Consider the following 24,897-nt stretch of genomic DNA (forward strand, 5'->3'; position numbering starts at 1 on the left):
TTATAAAGACAATTTATTCTCATGCCAATTTCTTTTCACTTAAAGCAATTGAATAAATATTTATTAAATCATTATAAAATTGACATGCCTTCACTTATAGATTGTGATAAAAATACTAAAACATGAAAATATAAAAATTTATTGTTTTTAAAAGGAAATAAATATGCATAATTGAATAATGAATTAAATGAGTAGTATTTACATAACTTCACTTATGTGATCTTAAATAAAGTTAAAAAAAAATAAGAAAAGAAAAAGCTAATAAATGTGTCTCAAAAGTTAGAATGAGAAATTTGTTTCCATTAATTATTTGCAAAAATGATTTTTTTTAAATTTTCTAGAATTACCCTTACAATTATCATATATATATATATATGTAAAATACTAATAAATATTTGCTTGTGATAATTACAAGCTTAAAAACTTTTGTTTTGTGTTATATACAAAGAATACCTCATGATATGGAGCTTTTAGGGCTAATTGTTGAAGTGATGAAGTGCTTTGGGGATCTAACATGGAGATATTTAGACAATCATCGAAAACTTGAAGAAAATGTGAATGATCTCAAAAGAAAACTGAATGATCTAAATATTCGAAAGTAAGATATAAAATCAAGAAAGGATGTTCAACCTCGTTGTAGGAAAGTGGTGAAGAAAAAAGTGGAGAAATGGTTTGAAGATGTGCAAAATGTAGACGCCCTAATCTATCTGGGGTTGATTTTGTTAATAAAAAATAAAAAAAGTAAAAAAGTAAAAAAAAAAGAAAAAAATTTGACAGGTTGAATTTGTGTGAAATTGTGTGTATGGAGTGAAGAGTTTAAATTAGAGTTAAAATGTGAAGTTAAAATTTAAAAGGAATCCAAATTCCTTTTCAGTTTAGGGTTCTCAGATTTGAAACCCTATAAATATAGATTTTGTCAACGCATAAAAATATACAAATTAGAGAGAAAAGATTAGAAAAATACAGGGAAAGGTAGAGAAGAAAGCACATAAAAGAAGCCAGAGAATAGAAGATTTTTTAGGAGATTTTTGGTTTAAAAAAGATTTTTCTAAAAAGATATGAAAAATTCTTAGATTTCGGTAAAATTTTTCAGATTTCAATGAATTTTTTTGTGTCGGTTGAATTTATAGGGTTTGAAAATTTATATGTTCCTTCACACACACTATCACATGCATTTGCGATACATGAGCTCTATTCCTGGGCTCCGTCCTTCTTAAGAGAGACTAAAGTACTTACGTTCTTGTGAGATGATAATCTTCATAATAGTTAACGAAATACTATGGAGACCCGCACCCAACCTACGAAGTATTGTCCATTTTGACCTGAAGGTCTTATGGTTTTGTCTCATAAAAGACGCATCATAAGTTTGAATTTAGTTATATATATCATTCTTTGTCCACACATTTTTTCAATGTGAGATTGAGGGTGTTACAATCTCTTCATATTTAGAGCTTGATGCTCTTGTCAAGTCAAGTCAAGTCCAACCACAGGATCAAGATCACACTAGATCACTGTATAGCACTTAGTGACTTCTATGACCGCACCGTGTAGCATTTAGTGACTCTCACGATCGTCAACTAGTAACCTCGCTCTGATACCATTTATAAAGATCCACACTCAAACTACAAAATATTATTCATTTTGGCCCGAAGATTTCACGATTTTATCCCACAAAAGGTACCTTATAAGTTTGAGTTTGGATATCTACATATATATCATTCTTTATCCACACAATTTTCTAATGTGGGATTATGGACGTTACAATCTCTCTACTTTTAGAGCTTGACGTCCTTGTCAAGTCGAGTCTAACCACAGGATCAAGATCACACCAGACCACTGTGTAGCACTTAGTGACTCTCACGATCGTACCGTGTAGCACTTAGTGACTCTTACGGTAATCGACTAGTAACCTCGCTCTGATATCATTTGTGGAGACTCATACCCAACCTGCGAGATATTGTCTATTTGGCCCAAAGGTCTCACAGTTTTATCTCATAAAAGCACCTCATAAGTTTGGGTTTAGATCTCTATATGTATATCATTCTTTATCCACACATTTTTTTAATGTGAGATTGAGAGCGTTACAATCTCTCCACCTTTAGTGCTTGACTTCCTGGTCAAGTCAAGTTCAACCACAGGACCAAGATCACACCAGAGCACCATGTAGCACTTAGTGACTCTTATGGCCGTCGACTAGTGACCGCTCTGATACCACTTTATGTCACACCTGAGATTGAGACATAACACGGTCATATTACTTTGAAGTAAAACTCTAAAGCAATACAAAGCCTAATTCATAACCATTTAAAAATTCTCAACTAAAATAAAGTTCTCAATAAGTGAAATAACTAAATAACAAGTCTCCAAAAGTTCAAAGTTGAATAGTACAACTAAAGGAAACAATACTTCATAAAATCTTAATTTCTAAGTAGTGCTTCAATGCTCGATTCTTTTAGCTCCTCTCAAGATTAATCATACTTATCATTCATATCATCTGTAAAAGAAAAGAAAATAAGAAATGATCAAACCATAGCTCAGTAAGTAAAGGCTCACATATTTTATTGGATCAAATATCATTTTCATACGTATTATATAGATCATTCTCAAAAACTTTTATCAACTCATATGTCAAAAATAGTTCAAAATTAGCATTCTATTAAGCATCCATAGATCATAAATCAGTATCAAAACATGTCACTAAATTATGGATCAATTTATAAAAATCATTCATCACAAACCATCATTATCATTCATTTATCGTTAGCTATGGTCACTGCTATAACCCATGACATTGACCGTATCGACAATTTCATCATCATGATCATTGCTAAGTATTATAACTTGTTAGCTAGGGCCTTACGTTTACTACTATAACCCATTAGCAGGGTCGTATGATCATGTCTTTGCTAACTATTATAACCCATTAGCCAGGACCGTAGAACTAGTTTTGGTGTCGATGATTCTATTTCTCAGGGATGTAAAAACGTAGCTATCATAAAATCATTTTTTAAACAAAAAATCACTTTCTCATTTCATTCATAAGCATGATCTATCATTTACATAGTAAAAAAATAAAATAGTCATATGCTTGATCATATTTTCATATATCGAAAATAAGAAATAAAACATTTATTCATTTAGGAACATACATATATACATAGATTTAAAAACAAGCAAAATATGTGAAATTCTACTTTGCTTCTTTTGATTCCACCACCTAGTTTTTCTTTCAAAATAGTTAATAGCCTATTCAAGATAATTTCAATATAACAATAATTAATCAAGCTATTTGAGACCACTTATCTCAAAACAATTAAGTTAAACAAGAAATAACTCGAGTAACTAATTCTAGCAGTCTGCACTACTTTCACTAAAATGACCATATCTCAAGATATCTAATTCAAAATTAAAATCTTTTAATGTGTTAGAAACTAGACTCGACAAGCTTTCTAACCATATATGGCCCATCTCATGATTCCTTGTGGATTAATTATAATAATTTTTGCAATCTATGTCATATGTTGTTGTCAGATAGCTTGTATACCTTTTCATAAAAATTATGTATTTATTCATAAGAAATTCCAAATTCAATTCCACTTATTTCATTGGAAAGTAGACTCAATAAGCATGCCAAACATATATTGTTTAATTTGTAAATCCTTGTATAAAAATTAAGAGAAATTTTGTAATTCCTCTCTACTACTGCTGCCAGGTAGCATGTACATCCTTAGATAAAAAAATTAGATAACTCTTCATAAAAAACTTGAATTCGACTCTTGTTTGTTTCATTAAAAAATAGATTCAACATGGTTTTCAATGATATATAATAATCATAGCAGTATTTAATCCTTTAATACAAAATATAACCTTAATCCATCACTGCAAACATAGGGTTCATATTAGGGTTCATATGAAACAAAAATTTTCCTTTCTATTCCCATCAAATTTCTGTTTCAGCAATAAAATCATATTATCAACTTTCTTAACACTTAACTAGACTTTAATTAAAGTCGAAATTATTTGCCCAAAGAGAGATAATGAAAACCTTAAAATTTTAAAGTTTCTCGATTACAAATTACACATCAAGACTTAACAATTAATACTCCAAAATTGAAAGAAATTATGTACTCACATCTAACAAATAATTATCCTTGTAGATTTGTTCTTACCCTTCACTTAGAATACTTCAATTTATCTTTTCTGTATAAGAATAGAGGAGAAATAAGTTTGTATTTTTCTTTCGATTTGTCATCAATCGAAAATTGAATAAGTTAAGCCTATTAATAAAAAAATCAGTTATTTATCAATAGGTCCTCTACATTTCTCAGTCTTTATTAAAGAGTCCCCACACTTATAAAAATACTTAAAATAGTCCTTTTTTTTACGGATATTATATTCTCCTTAACTTATAAAAAGTTTCATCCTCGAAACTTGATTTACCTTTATTTTCGAATAACTGAAGATGTTGTTTCTTTATATCATCTTCCATTTCCCAAATTGCTTCTCTTAATGTATGATTGCTCCATTGAACTTTTATAAAGGAATAGTTCTGTGCCTTAAGACTTGCTCTTTTTGATCAATTATTCGAATAGGATATTCCAAGTGTGTTAAATCTTCTTAAATTTCTAAAGGTTCAAACTCTACCACATAGCTTGGGTCAGAGACATATTTTTTCAACATGGACACATGAAAAACATTACGCACACCAGATAGCTGAGGTGGCAAGGCTATCTTATATGCAATTTCTCTCATCTTATCGAGAAATTCAAACGGTTTTATATAACGTGGGCTTAACTTTTCTCGTTTCTCAAACCGCATAACACCTTTTGTTGGTGACACCTTTAAAAAGATATAATCCCCTTGTTGAAATTTTAACTCTTTTCTCTTTTTATATGCTCAACTCTTTTGACAATCTCATGATGCTTTAAGTCTCTCCTTAATCACCTTGATCTTTTTTACAATCAGTTGCACTATTTTAGACCCCAGAAGTTTTCTCTCCCTAACATCATTCCAACATAAAGAGGATCTACATTTTTTACCATACAAGGCTTTAAAAGGAGCCATCCCAATATTGGATTAGTAATTATTATTATAAGCGAACTTTGCTAAAGGTAAGTAATCATCCCAACTACCTTTTAGATCAATCACACATGTTCGAAGCATATCTTTCTTAGTCTGATTTGTTCTTTTCATTTTTCCATCCGTCTGAGGGTGAAAGGCTGTACTCAATTTCAAATTTATCCCTATAGCTCACTGCAAGCTTATCCAAAACTTCGAGATAAATCTAGAATCTCTATTTGACATAATACTCATTGAAACTCCATGCAATCAGACAATTTCATCCATGTACAATTGTGCTAGTTTATCAAGTGGAGTAGTTGACTTGATAGGTAAAAAATGGGCTGGTTTAGTGAGTCTATCAACAACTACCCACACTACGTTATTCCCTTTAGATGACTTAGGCAATCCCATCACGAAATCTATTGAGATGTGTTCCCACTTCCATTTTGGTATCTCCAAAGGTTGTAACAACCCTGATGGTCTTTGGTATTCAGCCTTAACTTGTTAACACACTATACATTAAGACACAAACTGAGCTATGTCACATTTCATGTTATTCCACCAAAAACTTTCTTTCAAATTTTTATACATCTTAGTGCCTCCAGGATGTATAGTGAACCAAGACCTATGTGCTTCCTTTAAGATCTCTCGTTTTAGCTCAAGATCATTTAGTACACACAATCTATTCCTAAAACGTAATGTGCCATCCTTATGAAGCTTAAACTTTGGCCACAAACCATTCTGTACATCTTTCTTAATTTTATCTAACTCACTATCTTCTTTTTGTACCAATGTTATCTTTTTGATCAAAGTTGGTTGAACCAACACACTAGCCATAACAACACCTTTTCATTTTATAATCACCTCGATTTGCTGTGCATCAAGTTCCTCCAACAATTTTGGTTACAAAGTAATCAAAGTAGCCATATTCCTAATGGACTTTCTACTAAGAGCATCAACGACTACATTGACTTTGCCTGGATGATAATTGATGGTCAAATCATAATCTTTGATTAGTTTCAACCATCTCTTCTATCTCATGTTCAACTCTTTTTGTGTGAACAGATACTTTAAACTCTTATGGTTTGTATAAATTGCACAAGGCTCCTCATAAAAATAATGTCTTAATATTTTCAAAGCAAACACAATGACGGCAAACTCCAAGTCATGAGTCAGATAATTTTGTTCGTAGGGTTTTAATTGCCTAGAAGCATAAGTAATTACCCTATCATTTTGCATTAACATACGACCTAACCCCTTCTTGGAAGCATCACTATAAATGGTAAAACTACCAATATTAGAAGGTAAGGTAAAGACAGGTGCTAACTCCAATCGTTGCTTTAACTTTTGAAAACTCTATTCACATTTTTTAGTCTATTCAAATTTTGCTTAGTTTTGAGTTAAATGAGTCAATGGCATAGCAATTTGAGAAAACCCCTTAACAAATCTTCTATAATAACTTGCCAAGCCTATAAAACTTTTTACTTATATCATATTTATTAGGCGAGACCAATTCACCACTACCTCAATCTTTTTCGGATCAACTGAAAATCCATTTTCAATAACAAAATGGCTAAGAAAAGCAACACTTGTCAACCAAAATTCACATTTGCTAAACTTTGCAAAAAATTGTTTATCCTACAAGATTTGTAATACAATCCTTAAATGTTTCTCATATTCTCCATCACTCTTGGAATAAATCAGAATGTCATCAATAAAAACAACAATAAATTGATCCAAATACTACTTAAAAATTCTATTCATCAAGTCCATGAATGCAGTAGGTGCATTTGTTAATCCAAAAGGCGTAACCAAAAATTCTTAATGGCCATACCTAGTTCGAAAAGCAATCTTGGGTATATCACGTACCTTAATCTTCAATTGATGATATCTAGACCATAAATCAATCTTTGAAAAGACTTTTGCTCCATGTAACTGATCAAACAAGTTATCAATTCGAGGAAAAAGATATTTGTTCTTCACAATCACTTTATTTAACTCTCTATAATCAATGTATACGTGCAAACTCCCATATTTCTTTTTAACAAACAATACAAGAGCTCTCCAAGTTGACACACTAGGATGAATGAACTTTTTCTCTAATAGTTTCAATCGGTTAAGGTCATTTTTCTTAACGAAAGGTCTTAGGTTTGAGTTCTGTCGGTGGCCACTTATTAGGGTCATCTTGAATGTATGACTTGCAGCCACCTATCTATACCTCGTAAGTTGGGTGCAGGTCTTCATAAATGATATAAGAACGGTCACTAGTTAATGGTCATGGAAGTCACTAAATGCTATACGGTGTGATCGTGGGAGTCATTAAATGCTACACGGTAGTCTGGTGTGATCTTGGTCCTATGGTTGGACTCAGCTTGATAGAGACATCAAGCTCTAAAGGTAGGGAGATTATAACGTCTCCAATCTCACATTGAAAGAATGTGTGGATAAAGAATGATATATATGTAAAAACTAAACCTAAACTTGTAAGGCACCTTTTGTGGGATAAAACCGTGATACCTTCAGATCAAAGCGGGCAATATCTTATAAGTTGGGTGCGGGTCTCCATAAAAAATAGGTTATTTATCAATAGGTCCTCTACATTTTTCAGTCTTTATTAAAAAGTCCTCATACTTATAAAAATACTTAAAATAGTCCATTTTTTTTACGAATGTTACAAATACTTTCACTCAAATTGAATTCTTTTTATTTGTAGCCTGTGATAGGTGAAGATTAGAATGCCTCACTAGTTTGTGATGGACAATGAAGTGAGGAACAATTTAAAAATCTTTAGTAATTAAAGTCAGCTAACCCTGTATATAATCTACATGTAAGAGATCAGCCTTAAGATAAAGCTATTCCTACCCAGTGATAGATGTGCCTCGAAGTTAGTACACAAGAAAAAACAATTTATGTGATATATTGATTATGTAACCATTTTGTTTGTTTGGCTTTTTACATTTGCATCATTTCAATTATGATAATATCATGCATCATTTTCGTGCCCATGTTTTAACATTGTCATTTGCATCATTCTTATATAGAAAATATTTACCACTTATCAATTTTTGATAAATTAGATTTTATACCTACATCTATAGAAAGCCAAATGCAATCAAAATCTATCTCAGTTTGTTGTAAGTCTCATCATTAATTAAAGATCAAGTCAAAAAAAGGTCAAAGAAAATAGGATAATTGCTTGCCTGAAGGTTTTATCTCATTATTACCTGAGAGAGTTCATCTCGATCTCCAACAAAATGACCTGCTTAACTTAAGCAATGTTTGAGGATACATTAGTAAAACAAGTCAGGAACTATTTGAGAACAAATATGAAGACATAAATTCACTGTTTCAAGTAGATGTGGACAATAATCTAATTAGAGCCATCATTTAATTTTGGGATCTTTTTTATGGGTGTTTTATTTTCAACGAAGTAGATATGGTGCCAACAATTGAAAAATACATGGTCCTACTCTCTTTGATTTGCCAAACCCAGATAAGATTTATTGGTCAAATAAGTGGGTTATAATAAGAAGCTGGTGTAAATACTTGGACTTAATTAGCCTCAAGTTAATGCATGTGTCAAGATAAAAGGTAAAAGTAAGGCTATCCCATGGAGTTTTCTATGAGACTTCATACATGGGCATTTGAATGATAATCAGGGGTTTGTTGTAATGGTTATAGCTCTATATGGATTGGTGATCTTCCCAAAAGTCATTGGATATGTTGATGTCTCAGTGATAGACTTTGTTGATTAGTTAGCATATAAAGTTAAGACAGCACTGATAATTTTAGCAAAAACTATTTGTTCATTGAATTTTTATCACAAAAATGGTAAAGGTCGATTTAATGGGTGCTTACAATTACTTTATGTATGGATGAATAGTCATATTGAGTGTGAAAAAAGTCAGTTTCACAAACCATATCTTCGCGCTAGTGTTCCAATCAAGGAATTTTGCTGCAGCACATGTCTTAAAGCAAAGTCAAAAGAAGAATAGATTTTATAGTTTCGTGTGCTTGATAGCTAAAGGATAATTTGGAGAGCACATTAGATGTGGCTTGATATAATGTTATATAATTGTGGGAATTAACTTTGGGTGTTCTTATTAGGCTTATGGGGTACTGTTACTTATGCCTTAACTTTGGTAAGAAGATAATCTAAATGTAAGCAATTTATTCCAGAAACCTATGGATATAATCAGAAGAATTTTCTTTCAATGAAAAAAAGGCATACAGAATGATCAAAGTGATAAAAAAGGCATGAAAACAAACCATTAGGGTTAATCAGGGGGGCTTACTTATGATGTCACTTCTAAATATATTGTGTGGCATATATAGAGGGGCAAGGATATTGTGCTGCCTCAAGAACAAAAAGTTGACCATTCCCCAAAGATAATTCTTCAAGATCCCTTGCTCTAATTGAAAATAGTTAAAAGAAAACTCTAAATTGAGAAAGATGAGCTAGAGCAAGAAAATACACAATTGAAGGTAGAAATGAGAGAAAGTTTGAAGCTATAAGAACAAAAAATTCAGAGCCTCACTTAGTAAAAAGACCAATGGAAAGTTTTATTCCATGATCTAACAAGACACATTCATTAGTTACATCTGAGCTTGCCCGACTCTTAAAAAAAATAAACCATTGAAAGCAAAGGTGGAAGAAAGATAAAAACCATTGTTATGGCACATAAACATATTCAAATGCAACAAAAGATAGTGGATCAGTGCACAGTATAGGTAGAAGCCTTAACTAATGAATGCAAGAAACATGCTAAACGGAATGAGCTATCAATGGGCATGTACATAAACAAAAAAAAATCTAAGGCACCTGTTCGGTTAGTTATGCACTGTTGCGGATAAGGCATCAAAAATGAAAGAAGAAGTGAAATATTTAAAGGTCGTGGTGCAACTAGTAAGAGCTCATGAGCAATGATTACTTGACTTTTTAGATGAGGTATAAGATCATTACCAATAAGCTAGGAAATTTATGAGGCATTAGAGTAATGTTGATGTTTAGGACTTTAAAGTATTGTTTTGGCTTTGTTAAGATGTAATTTTAAAATTTTATTAAATAAAATTTCATATGGAGATTTATTTTATTAATGATAGTTATGTGGCAAATATTAATACATTTCATCATGCATTAACATACCAAACATAAAGCACAACATTTTTGATAATGTAATTGTGGTACTCAAGGTTTAAGGATAGTTCCACCAAGTAAGAACCCAACACAATCAACTCACCAATACAATACAAAAGATGAAGCCAAACAAATGGAATAAAAAAATTTTTAATTGTTTCGAAAGGATATAGAAAGCTCAAGAGAAGCTTGAAAGAGAGTTGAGTAAGATTTTGGATATTTTGAATAAGTTAAATAAAAGGAAAGATATAGAGAAAAATACTAGCCAATAAGATTATCCATCACAAGAAGTGGCTGACCCTCTATACCCTCATGGTTTTAGGTAACATCAAGTCCAATCCACTCATGATCCACCACTACAGCAATTCACATATCATGTAAGATATACATATCCCAAAATGCCATCAGCTTTAAATCTAAGGCAGTACCAAAGTTATGTAAATTTCGTCTTTACTGAGAAGGTAGTAGAACCAATACCAATCCCTAACTTAGATGATCCAAAAGAGAAAAAGAAGTTGAGGCCTAAAGAGACTGAGGCTTTAGAAGGCTTAAAAGTTGAATAAAAGATAAACTTGTTAGAAAAAAGGTTATGGGCCATAGAAGGCATTGGTTTTTATGATTTTGTAGATTTAAAAGTTGAATAAAAGATAAACTTGTTAGAAAAAAGGTTATGGGCCATATAAGGCATTGGTTTTTATGATTTTGAAGATGTTATTAGGCTTTGTTTAGTCCCATATATTGTTATTTCTTCAAAGTTTAAAGTTTCGGAGTTTGAGAAATATAATGGTACAAAATGCCTAAAAACCTACATTACCATGTACTGCCAAAAAATGACGGCCTATGCTAATAATGAGAAGCTATTAATGCATGTATTTTAAGATAGTCTCATTGATTTTGCTATTAGATAGTATGTCCAGTTGGATAGGACTTGTATTCGTTTTTATAGTGATATCGCTTATGACTCTATTAGTGAATATCAGCATATCATAGATCTAACTTATAATCATTTATCTTTGCAAAATATAGAAAAAAGGCAAATGAATAATTCAAGGAGCATGCCCAGAGGTAGAAGGATATAGCTACTCAAGTGTAGCTTTCTCTAACTGAAAAAAAGATCATAATATTGTTTCTCAACACTTTGAAATCTCTCTATTATGAAAAGATGATAAAAAATGCAACAAAAAATTTCATCAACGTGGTGATCTCAAGTAAAGTTATTACGAATGCCATTAAGAATGACAAGTTAGAAAGAGGAAAAATTTCTACTAAGAAAGCCTCAAAGAAGAAAGAGACTGAAGCTCAACTGTGACTTTTGACAGACAATAGTTTAGGGGTTATCAATCATATCCACCATAAGTTTACTCCCTATATTGCCCTACAATGAATAATGCTTCACCTTATCCATATCAACTTATTCCACTGCTATCTTACTCACCATATCAACCCGTTTTCAGACCTCAAACTTTCATTCATCCTACTAGCCTAACAAGTGATTCACGATAATAACGAATTACTCGAGAAAATCTAATATTTGATCCAATCTTTATGACTTATACAAAATTATACTAAGAGCTTTACAACAACTAGTTGATTATCTCCAACTGTCTTGAGCTACTTAAGCCACCCCATCCTAAGTGGTATGATCTTATAGGTCACTGTGATTACCACCATAGAATTGTTGGACATTCCACTAAAAATTACATTGTCCTAAAGCATAAAGTGTAACGATTGATTAAAAATAGATGATAAATTTTGATATAGTAGGGATAACAACACCTAATGTTAGTGGCAATGCACTACCTAATTATAATGTCAATGCTTTGAATGAGGACTAAGGGTGAGTTTGATCTAAAAAGGCTTGGTGAGCTTCAATAAATCAGGAGGTCATATGCTAATAAAAGCGCTTCACCTGATCATATTGAGACATAATTTTGAAAAAAAAAATGATGTTAAGGCTAGTTGAGAGTTACTTATCATTTTGAGATTTCTTTTAGAGAAATGTTAATATTTCTTTTATGCAAAAGATTTCATTTGTTATCATTTTAATAAAAGGTAAGTTGATGCATTTCATTACATTTTCTCTTTCATCCAAGTCATTATTCCATGCTTTGTTATTTCTTATATCTTTTTATTTTTCATTCTTAAATTTCAAATGATGAATGTTTAGACAATGATAACAATAATATTGAGATTTAATTTTGAGAACTCATTCACATTGATAAAGTTCAATCTGTGGAGACTATTTGAAAAAAAAAGTAAGCTACTAACAGATATGAAAGGGATATATCTTGAAGATATATAGTCATTTATAAAAATTCAAGAGTTTGTTTTGATTCAATAGATGATTTTCAAAGAAAGCATTCACATTTGAGATAAAAAAATGATCGTCTTTTTGTTACCATTCATAAAATCATTCATTGCTAACCTTTTTGAGCTTATTATGATTTTTTTTTCTAAAAAACCCAAACCAAAGATCACCTTCCATATTGAGAAATAAATTTTGAAAAAAAATGCTTGAAAAAAGACTGTAAAAAATCTCAAAGATAGGTAAAAAAAAAAAAGAAAAAAACCGTTTTACAAAAAAAAAATGCCACAAATGAGTTGAGCAAAGTAATGAAAATCCTTTTTTGAATAATAAGATGAGTGGAAAAAGAAAAAGTAGTAAAATGATATGGAATGGGACAAAATGCCAAGTTACATCAAATGATGAGAAATGATCCTTTGGTTTTGAACTTTTAAACACATGCTTTGAGCTTATTTTGTCTATTTCTTTCATGGCTCATCACATAACCTACATCACAATCTTGAAGAGTCTATTTGGATTAAATGTGAATGCTCGAATTGAATGATCACATATTGGGCTAAGGTATGCTTGTGATAAAATAATGGAATCATGCTATGTTGTTTTAGAGATTGATATGTGGAAGATATCAATAATGGATGAAAAAAAAAAAAGAAACAAGATAAAAGGAAAAAATAAAAATAATGAAAATAATGAAAAAAAAAAGAGAAAAAAAGACTCAAATTGAAATTTTGAAAGGGTAATTTGGGTAAAAAAATCTTTGAATAGAAAGTTAGATGGATAGTTCAAATATATGAAGGATCGAAGACATTTAAGGATCTCTCAAAGTTGGGACAAAGTTCAATGAGCTCAAAATGACTTCAAAAGTCAATGAAATAAGTTTTTGAGAAAGAATTTTGGATTAATGTTAAGAATTGTCTAAGTATTCATTGTTTGGACATTGTTAGACCATTCAATACCATCTTTAGTGACATACTTTAAACTTATTCCTTTGCCTGTTTATTTTTGTATCAGACTCACTCCTCATTGATTACCTTTCACAATTCACTTTGTACTTTTTTATCCCTAGAATGAATCAAGAAAATATATGATTGCATTATATTTGTCATGCTTTGAAATGATAATGAATAAATAATAGTGTTCATAAAAGATTCTTGTATTTTTTAAAAAAAATTCAGATGATAGAGGGCAATAAAAATAAAGAAATGATAGAAACTTGAAAAGATGATTTGGAAGAACACATGGTGTGACCAAGTGATGAATATGGTGATAGTTTGGTCAACATAACTTGTGACTTGTGATCAAATGACGAAAATAGTATGAATCGGTGGATAAAATTTGTTCTGAAATACTAGTGCCGAGAAACCTGTGAGTTATTATAGAAATAATATGGATCAATAGGTGAAATTTTTTTTGACATTGCTAGTGCTAAGAAGCTCATGAGTTATGATCAAGCGATGAAAATAATATGGATCAATTGACGAAACTTGTTCTAAAATGGTTAGTGCTGATAAGCTGAAAGGGGAAAATATGAGATGGTGGAGACTTGAGAACCATGTTACCACATTTAATTAGAATTGTATGACATTGACATTCGTATTACATGCGTTACATTTGCATTGCTGTTTGGAGAATATTTGAAACTTTGGTTTGGCTTTGTGCTTGCATCAGGCAATAAATATTTAAATCATGATTTAAAATATGGCATCTGCAGTATTGTGAGATTTTAGAATGTTGCATTTGCATCATTATCATGACAAAGTTTTGACTTGGATGAAAGATTGAGAATTTTTGTAACAAAAGATTTTGAACTTTTAGAAGAAAGTTGGACATTTGCATAGCATGCATTTCATTTCTGAATGTTTAGTGTATAACATGCATTGCATTTAAGAATGTCCAGTGCATGACGTAGGGATATTTCATGATTCCCTATAGAGAAGATAAATATGAAAACTTTCCAATGAAAGAATTTCAACTTTTCATTTGAAAAAAAAAAAAAATTTTGAGGTAAGATTTTGATCCTTGAAAAAGGATATTTCTTAATATTACGAACAATTTATAAGACCTCTGGAATAACTTCCTAAAATTTCTTCAAACATGATCTGTGACTCATTTAGACATGATTGATGATGATTTACTTTTCTCCAAAGTTGTTAAGTCTCAGCTTAGAGGAGCTTTATTTATTTTTCAAAAGTTGTCAAGCCTTTGTTTAGAAGAGCCTTATTTATTTTTTAAAAATTATTGAGCTTCTGTTTAGAAAAGATTTATTTATTTTTTAAAGTTGTTAAACTTTTATTTAAATAAGCCCTATTTTTTAAGTCGTTAAACCTTTGCTTAATGAAGCTTTATTTATTTTTCAAAGTTGTTGAGTTTCTGTTTAGATGAGTCTTATTTATTTTTCAAAAGTTGTTGAGTCTCTGTTTAGAAGAGTTTTATTTTTTTTCAAAATTGTTGAGCCTCTTTTTAGAGGAGCTCTATTTTTTAAGTTGTTAAGCCTCTGCTTAGAGGAATTTTATTTATTTTTTAAAGTTGTTGAGCCTCTATTTAGTGGAGCCTTATTTATTTGAGCCTTTGATTAGAAGAGTTTTATTTATTTTTTAAAAATTGTTGAGCCTTTGTTTAGAGGAGCTTTAACTGTTTTTCAAAAATTATGGAGCCTTTACTTAGAGGAGCTTTATTTATTTCTCAAAAACTATGGAGCCTTTATTTAGAGGAGTTTTTATGTTATTTAAAAAGTCTAAGTATGCTTTAAAAATAAAAAAAAAAGGGAAAAATATGTCAAGATGATTCTTGATTGGGTTGTCTACATCTTTGCACAATTCTTGTTTCACAAAAAAAGTGTAAAAAAGGTAGTTATAGACATCCCAATTTGTTTGAGGTTAATTTTGTTAATAAAAAAGTAAAAAAAGAAAAAAATCTAATAGGTTGAATTTGTGTGAAATTGTGTATGTGGAGTGAAGAGTTTAAATTGGACTTAAAATTTAAAAAGAATCAAAATTCTTTTCCAGTTTAAAGTTCTCATATTTGAAATCCTATAAATATAAATCCAATCCACACACAAAAATACATGAATCAGAGATAAAAAGAAAAATCATAAACGGGAGATCAAAAAAATATAGGGAAAGGAAAAGAAGAAAGCACGCAAAAAAAGGCAAAGAATAGAAGATTTTTTTGGAGATTTTTTGTTTTAAAAAAGATTTTTTTCTAAAAAAATTTGAAAAATTCTCATATTCTAGCAAAATTTTTCAGATTTTGGTAAATTTTTTTTGCGTTAATTGAATTTTTTGGTAGATTTCCAAAATCTAGTAGAAGATTGTAACGAAGGTTGAATTTTTAGTGAAATTTCAGTGAATCAACCCAGATTTTGGTGATTTTTTCCAAAATCCGATGAAGATTTAATTGGAGTTCTTCAAATTCTAGAGAAAAGAAGAGAAAAAGAAAAGAGAGAGAGAGAGAGAAAAGGTGAAGTCTGACCCAAAAAGATTGAATTTGAGCTTTTATACCCTCACCGAAATGATGTTGTTTTAGCTTTAAGCAGTCCTCAAGATCCACATATTTTCCTAACAGGTGATTCGACTTGAGCATAACCTGTTTTGCTAACCCGTGTTTCAGCCAAGGCCTCTAGTCGAGCTGAGCCAAGCTAAGTCTTTTGAGCTGTGTCTTTGAGCCACTATTTGTGTCTAAAGCCGAGCTGTTTCAGTCGTTAACCGAGCCGATTTTTGTTATTATTTATTATTTATTTATTTATTATATTTATTTAGTTATTATTATTTTTTGTATGATTAGATTTTAGGAAAAATAAAAAATAAAAAATAAAAAATAAAAAATTATTTAAGAATAAATACTAATTATCCAATGATGAAATTTTTAGAAATTTCAAATAGTAAATTTCTATAAATTTCTTATATGCAAAATTTTTTTTCTAAATTTGTCCTAAATGGTGAAATAATTTAGATAAAGTTTCAATAATAATAATTAATATTTATTTTCAATTAAAAAAATAAAAAAGAGAAATTTTAATAAAATTTTGGTTGAAAATATTTGATAATTATCTAATGATGAAAGTCTTAAAAATTTCAAATAGTAAATTTTTTAAGAAATCTTTAGGTGAGAAATTTTTTTAAATTTGTCTCAAATTGTGAAAGAATTTAAATGAAATTTCAAGAAAACAGTTGTCATATTTTTTTCTTTTCAAAGAGAAATAAAATTTCTAAATATGACAAAATGATAAAAAAATTAAAAAATTAAAAAAAGAAGATATTTCTAATCTAGCTCAAATAGTAAAATAACTAGATATATTTTCAATGAAAACCAAACCAAAAAATGATTAAACTTTTTTCTGACGACGAAACTTTTTTAAAAGAATAAATAAGATTCTTGAATATTCTTGAAGTGAAAAAGTATTTTTATAAGTTCTGCTAAATTAATGAAGAATCTTAAAAATTATTTTTAATATTCAATATTAAATTTAAAACTATTAGAATCGATATTTTAGGATAATTTAAAATAAAATGGTACCATCTTTTGGATGGACATGTGATGAATATTTTTAATATGTAACTGAATTTTCAAACTCTGTTTTGATTAATAGATCAAAACTTATTATTTAAGGATCTTTAATCAAGTTTAAAATTTTTTTAAAAGAATAAATTCATTAAATGATCAATTATACTTAAAAAAATTGATGATGATTTTATTTATTAAATTTAACTATAAATTTTTTGATCTGAATATTAAGAGACAAAAGATGAATGCGTTAATGCAAAGGGTTGAACAAGAGTCACCTGCTGTGTCCTACTTGAGGCGTGCTAGCCTTGGAACACTTGTTCGCCAAGGTATTGAAGAAGCACAGGAAATTTATAAATATTAAAATAAAATATTTAAGGATTAGTTAGAAAATTGAAAAAAAAAAAAAGAAATATTGATATATTTTTGAGTAAAAAATGGACGCCCACTAAAAATTTTGTTCCCTTGATTTTTCTTGACCACTCGTAATAATATCTGAGAAAGTGAGCGTAGTGAGTACGTTTTTCCTTGACAATGTTGATTTTTCTTTTGTCCAATTAAGTAAGATGTCAGCCAAAGACATTGATTGTAGCATTCAGATAAGATGATCTCCCATGTGACTAAGCTTTGCTTTAGTTTACTGAAAAAGACCCCCAGGGTCAGAGGAGACTTTGCATTGACTTGTTGCTCACTCTCAATTTCTTTCATTCCACAAGTTTCATCCCATTCTCACCAAAAGATTATTTGGACAGCAGATTTGCGATTCTACCCTGAATTTCTTGCTTCTTTTCTTCAATACCTCCTTCATTTCAAGCTCTATTGCTGCACTATCACCATATGTTATTAGAGTTGGTAAAGTACTTGTCTATTCCGCGTTTTAATTTCTAATTTCATCTTTAATTATTTTATTCCATTCTTTTTTTTCTTCTTAATTTGTTTTTATTTATGTTTTTATCACTCTTTAAGCATATTATAATCATATATATATATATATATAGAAAATAAGAGATAAAGAAAATGAAATTACAAATGTTAAAGATCGAATCTGAATTTTGTAAAAATTAATTTACCTTTTAAGAAAATCAACGAACCATTTGAACTAAATTTGATATTTATAATGAAATATTTTTCTTTCTTGCTAATTGATTTTCCTTCTTCCTTGTCCTTGGCCTTTGCTCAATATTCTCATGATTTTTTTTTAAGTAAACATGGAGAAATCATCATCATTTATTTCCTTTTTCTCACTTTTCTTCTACTATCTTCTTCCTAATTACATGTATATAACTTGAGCAGTGCCTTATTTCTTTTTTATTGGCTTCTTCTTTACTGATCATATGCTTCATCTTCATTTCATAGGTTAGGAGAGACATTGCTCCATCAAATTATCTAGCTTCAAGCTAGGTCTTGAGATCTTTGGCCTCTTCATTGTATATGGAACTTGGAATCTCATCATTTTGGAAAGGGATATAATCTTATATCTTCTTGACTCTCTTCATCAGATGATATTGATGAAGCGATTTGATATATTAGTGATCGACTCGTACTCTTGAGTTATTAATTTTCCAAATCTTGGATTTTCTTTAACTTGGTGCTTTCAGTCTCACTTCCGAATCCAACAAAACAAACTTGGTTAGTACTTTAACATGTTGATATTCTATTTTACTCATTAGCTATTTAAGGCATAAAAAAAATACATTTATTTTGCATTGAGTTGAATGAGGTTCATGTCTATTGCTTTTTTAAAATTATAGTTCTAATTTTTATGTTTTATATATTTTTATCTTAATGTAGATATAATTTAAATAATTTATCATTGCTTTTATTTTTAAGTATAATTATAAAAATGATTGTTCATGTATGTGAATACAAAATAGCATTTCACTTTTATTATTTTATTTTTAATATGATTTTTCTTTCAAGCAGTTAAATTATAATCCATAACCAAATCATCAATATTAATTTATAAAATAAAAATTAAGGGGTCTGAATGGTTGTGTGATCAACATTAAACATCCTTAGAGACTTTTATTTCTAATAAAAATTTTAAACAATATATATACATTATTTATTTATTTTTAATTTGTCAATCTTAGCAAAGTGTTTATGATTTATTGATAGAATACACTTTTAGTTCTAATGATCATGATTCAAATCTCGACAACCTTAAATAAAGAAAAACATTTAATTTATTAAATAGATATGGTAGATTTACAATTAATAGAAACTAAAATTTATCAATTTTAATCAAAATATATCTTATAATCATTTTTAATTTATAATTGATTAATCTGTAAATTATATGTAGTGTAAACTTTTTTGCTAAAAAGTTAGAAATGAGAAAATTTGTTTCCATTAATTATTTGCAAAAGAGTTTTTTTTTTTTTTTATTTTCTAGAATTACCCATACATTTATCATATATATAAAGTACTAATAAATATTTGCCTGTGATAATTATAAGCTTAAAACTTTCATTTTGTATTACATACAGGGAATAGCTCATGATATGGAGCTTTTAGGGCCAATCGTTGAAGTGATGAAGTGGTTTGGGGATCTAACATGGAGATACTTAAACAATCACCGAAAACTTGAAGCAAATGTGAATGATCTCAGAAGAAAACTGAATGATCTAAATATCCGAAAGCAAGATATAGAATCAAGAAAGGATGTTCAACTTCGTCGTAGGAAAGTGGTGAAGAAAGAAGTGGAGAAATGGTTTGAAGATGTACAAAGGATGAATGCCTTAATGGAAAGGGTTGAACAAGAGTTACCTGTTGTGTCCTACTTGAGGCGTGCTGGCCTTGGAACACTTGTTCGCCAAGGTATCGAAGAAGCACAGGAAATTTATAAACAAGGTAGTTTCCCTGATGGTGTGGCCATTGATGGGCCTCCAGCTGTTGGGGTGACATTCCAGATAGTAGATTTAGAAGGTGAAGCTGATGTGAAAGAACAAATTTGGGGATGGTTGAGGGGCAATGAGGTTGGAATGGTTGGAGTTTGTGGAATGGGTGGCGTAGGTAAAACTACCGTCATGAAGCATATCAACAATCAACTATTGAAAGAGAGTCAGTTTGATCAAGTAATTTGGGTGAATGTATCAAAAGAGTTCAATCTTGTCAAGTTACAAGAAGATATTGCATGTGCTCTGGATTATCATCTTCCTAAAAATGAATTGGAATGGCCAACTGCATTGATGAACATCTTGGAGACGAAGAGATTTGTGATGATCTTAGATGATGTTTGGGAAAGATTTTCTCTGTTGAATGTGGGAATCCCAAATCCAACATCAACTAATGGGAACAAATTGGTGATTACTAGTAGATCATTTGAGGTTTGCAAATCTATGGGTTGTGAGGTGCTCGAAGTGCAACCTCTTTCGGAGGGGGAGTCCTTCAACTTATTCTTAAAACATGTAGGGCATAACAATGTTCTACAAGTTCCAAATTTAGAAGAAACTGTAAAGCAAATAGTTCAGCAGTGTGGTGGTTTACCACTTGCCATTGTGACAATAGCTGGATGCATGAAAGGAGTAGATGACGATCGTGAGTGGAGGAATGTGCTAAATGAATTACGCAAAAGGGTTAAAAGTGTAAAAGGAATGGATGTTAAAATATTCGAGTGTTTGAAGTTCAGTTATGATCGTTTGAGAGACTTAAAAATACAAAATTGTTTCTTATACTGCTCCTTGTATCCTGAAGATTATTCAATTAAAAGGAAGGAGTTAATGGAAAAATGGATCGATGAAGGACTTATCGATGAATTTGAGACTAGACAAGCAATGCATTATAGAGGCCATAGCATTTTAAAGAAGCTTGAAAATAATTGTTTGTTAGAGAGGGGTAACAATGAGGATGAAGTTAAGATGCATGATGTTTTAAGAGACATGGGGTTATTCATTATTAAAAGTGTTGGCCATCAATTCATGGTTAAAGCTGGTATGCAATTGAAGAAACTACCAGGTGAACATGAATGGAAAGGAAATCTTGAAAAGGTATCCTTGATGGATAACAAAATATCTGCAATTCCTGCTCATATATCACCCAAATGCCATAATTTGTCAACCCTGTTATTGCAAGAAAACTACACATTGGAAAGGATTTCAGAATCTTTCTTTGAGCACATGCTTGGGCTAAAAGTCCTGGATCTGTCTAATACCGGTATTCTTGATCTGCCCAATTCTGTATCTAACTTGGAAAATCTTGTTGCACTGGTACTTCGAAATTGTGACAAGTTAAGACATGTCTGTTCATTAGCAAAGCTTAGAAAATTGAGAAAGTTGGATCTTTTTAATACAGATATTAATGAGGTCCCTCAGGGTATAGAAACATTAGCCAACCTTACCTATCTTTGTTTATATTCAAATGATCTAACAGAGCTACCAATGGGAATATTACCAATGTTTTCTCATCTCCAATACTTGGCAACCATATTGTTGAATATTCAAGGAGAAGAAGTAGCAAAATTGAATGAGCTTGAGATTCTTTCTGGATTATTTTTTGAGTTGCAAGACTTTGAGAAATATGCCAAGTCTATATTTGGTCAATGGCCTAACCATTACCGGCTTGCTGTGGGATCAACTAGTTTAGACTACTCTGACTATGATCATTGGTTCCCGTCTTTCGAAAATCCTGAACTGTATGAAGAGTTGTGCTTTATTAATTGCCAGATAGGGAGAGAAAATCGTCTACTGCTCCCAAATAACCTCAGCACTTTAAGTATTGAGGAATGCCATGAATTCAAAAGCTTAAGCACTCTTTGTTCACTGCATGAAGTTAATGAGCTGAAGACATGTTCTATTTGGCAGTGCGAAGGGATAAAGTGTGTGATTGATTTGTCATTATCATCTTGCAACTCACTTCCAAAAATCGAGAGGCTAAGCTTGGGGGATTTGTGCAACTTGAGTGAACTTGTGAGAGTAGAAGTTGCAGTTATATCTACATCTCATGCTCAAACACAGCCTGCCATGTTCTCTTCTCTTAAAACATTATGCTTGTGGAGCTGTTCCAGTATGAAGAACTTGTTTTCACTTGAGTTGTTGCAAGGCCTTCAAAACTTGGAGCATATCCAAGTTGTTAACTGTAAAGCAATGGAGAAGGTAGTAGCATCAGAAGAAACTCATCAAGGAGAAGAAGAGGGTGCCACTACCAACATAGCAACATCTGTTCTTCCCAAATTAAGGGAATTGTCCTTGCAGTACTTGCCAGAATTAAAGATCATTTGTAATGGTGGAGTTATGATTTCTGCAAATTGTCTGGAACATCTGTCAATAATGGATTGTTCAATGCTGAAGAAAATCCCATTATCTCTTCCCATGCTTGATAATGGACAACCATGTGCTCCTCCCTTCCTCGGACGGATCACTATAGGCTCAAGAGAATGGTGGGAATCAGTAGAATGGGATGATGCTAATGCTAAGGATGTCCTTTCACCCTTTGTTTGTTTTGAATAGAATGGGGGTAGAAAAAGAGCTGCTTGATTCAAAGTGCCTCAGCATCTCAATGACTGGTGAGTAGTCTTGCTTCTTCTTATACCTAGCTATAACATCCAGCTGATCCACCATAAATTCATTTTCATTTTCCGTGGACTTAGCGATTTGTGCATTCGTGTAAAATATTGAAATCCATGTATTTGTATTATATTTTACACGAAAATTACATATCATAATTTGTAATTACATGAAAATATGAAATATAATTTTTTTGATTTCGTTAAATCTATATATAATTATTGTTAAAATCTTAAACCATGACACCATTTCTTATTTTCATATAGTGTTTGTTTCATAAGTTAAATTGTTTTAAGTTGTTAGATATACTCAAAGGTCTACTAATTTTCGCAATTTTCAGGTACATTTGTAGATTGGCAAGAAATTGTTGTGAAGAGGCATTTCAAATTTCGAGGAGTTTTAGATTCAGAAATGAAGTGAAATTGATTGTTGCTTTGGAGGGTATAAGAAAATGTAACTCAAAAAGTTGATGCATGCTTACAAAGCTATGATTTCTTCGTATTTGATCTGGATCACTGACAATACATATCATGTAGTAGGTTTTCTATATTTTATCAATTTTTTTCTATTTTAATTATTATTTATATTTAAGGAAACATTACTTATAACAATTACATATTAAATTTCATATAATTATAGGTTGGATTGATCTACAAACATATATGATACACATAACCTATTTTTATTTATATTAATTTTTGATACGTGCATAATGTAAGATAATTTTTAGCGCTAAAAATTTATTTCATTAAATAATTTTTTATGTTATATTAATGATTATAAATATTAATAATTTAATTCGAATCTCAATCCATACAATTTTTTTTTTTGAAACGTCGTCTTTAAAAAAAACATTAATAGAAAGACATAAAAATGTAAGTTAAGATAACTTGATCAATGATCTTGGAAAAGATCTTGAAAAGATAGAACAACCAAGATTCAGATAATTTAAGGACAGACTCAAAAACTAAAGGGGGCATACGCCAATTGGTCTTTGGAAGAACCTGAAAGGTTTGGTAGGTGAAAAATTTTAATATAGAAGAAACAAAAATTACAAGAAGATCATAGGATATCTATTTATTTAGTCTTTAGAATCTCTTATTGTTTCTTGCAAATTTAGAAGTTAAAATTTTGTAAATAAATTTAATAGCCTTAATATCCCATTTTATACATATATGGTTTGCTTGTCAGATCACAACTACATTAAAAATTATTACCTTAATATTAATATAATTAAAATTAAATGAATTAAAATTTTAATTTAATTTATTCATATTGAATAAGTTTAAAATTCAAAATTTAACCATAACTCCTTCCCTAACCTGCGGCTTTTTATATAAAAAATTAATTAAAATAAAAAAAATTGAATTATTTACTCTTCTTTTCTTCCATGGAAAATGCATGGTAAAAAGTTAAAAAAATTCGAATAAATATTCAATAATTATCAAATTTTTATCATTTATTGTAATCAATTAAGAATTCAAATATTTATTTTTATTAATTAAGTCTTTATTAAAAGAAAATTGATTAACTATTAATATTCTTTTTTGTCAAATTAAAGTTTCAATTGAGCTAAAAAAATTTAAAAATTTAATTAAAATGCTGGTTGATGTTCCACCAGTCAAATTACTTCACTGACCAGCTAAAATACCTTTGATTGATTTCATCAGAACGCGTGTGAAGACCATATTCCATTATCCTTTTCAATAATTAAAAAATAATAAAAATTTTTATTACTTTATCTTAAGACAATAATGCGTTATTTTTGATTAAATGTAGTTAATATTTATTCAAATTATTTTTATTTTTTAGTTAATTTTGAATTATTTTTAAATTAAATTTAAAATCATTAAGTTTTAAGTTATACAAGGTTTTTTACACCAGTGTTTTGCATGGTTAATTTCATAATTAGGTAGTATTAGAATTTATAAAATTTTGATAATTATATAATTTTATATTGTATCATCAATATCATATTTATTATTTTTTTATTATTGTACTTAAATTTTAAATATAAATATGAAAATTCTAATAGTAAAGATGGATTAAATTATTCCATTTGCCATAACAATTTGAATATAAATGCTAGTTTTATTGTTCTTTAGTTATTTGATGATAAAAAAAATATTTTTTGTATCATGAATTTATTCTATTTAAAATTTATTTTTAATAAATGATGTGTTTTATTTGTCTAAAAAGTGGATAATATCTTGTTACTCTTACAAATGGTACAAACTATATATTGACAAATACAAATGCAAAATTAAGTGTCGAAAATGTTAGTGAAAATCTCATGTGTTCACACGTTATACTGTTAATTTGAGTAATAAGTTGTATTATGAATTCTTAGAATTTATAGTTGCACTAAAATCTATATTTCTTAAGAA

At 29.9% G+C, this 24,897-nt stretch overlaps 1 protein-coding gene across 3 annotated transcripts; it reads left to right on the forward strand.

Annotated features, from left to right (window-relative positions):
- Positions 1–17,594: 17,594 nt before the first annotated feature.
- Positions 17,595–23,243, forward strand: LOC111309657 (putative disease resistance protein At4g27220). Of its 3 annotated transcripts, none has more exons than XM_089748890.1 (4): positions 17,595–17,858; positions 18,363–18,635; positions 19,496–22,509; positions 22,851–23,243. In XM_089748890.1, exon 3 carries the CDS (start codon positions 19,511–19,513, stop codon positions 22,451–22,453), a length of 2,943 nt encoding a protein of 980 aa, XP_089605016.1. In that variant the 5' UTR covers positions 17,595–17,858; positions 18,363–18,635; positions 19,496–19,510; the 3' UTR covers positions 22,454–22,509; positions 22,851–23,243. The 3 variants fall into 3 exon arrangements, with proteins under 3 accessions (XP_089605016.1, XP_089605017.1, XP_022764390.2); XM_089748891.1 differs by having other exon boundaries at positions 17,647–17,858; positions 22,863–23,141; XM_022908655.2 differs by having other exon boundaries at positions 17,648–17,858; positions 19,503–22,509; positions 22,851–23,139.
- The last annotated feature ends 1,654 nt before the right edge of the window (positions 23,244–24,897 follow it).

This window comes from Durio zibethinus, chromosome 19 (assembly GCF_047325235.1).
Source record: "Durio zibethinus cultivar Kanyao isolate XHJ-2024 chromosome 19, ASM4732523v1, whole genome shotgun sequence".
In the NCBI taxonomy this organism is placed as follows: Eukaryota; Viridiplantae; Streptophyta; class Magnoliopsida; order Malvales; family Malvaceae; genus Durio; species Durio zibethinus.

Bases quoted from the DNA above. Each gene is read 5' to 3' on its own strand.
- LOC111309657 (XM_089748890.1), top strand. From the start codon at position 19,511: ATGGAGCTTTTAGGGCCAATCGTTGAAGTGATGAAGTGGTTTGGGGAT.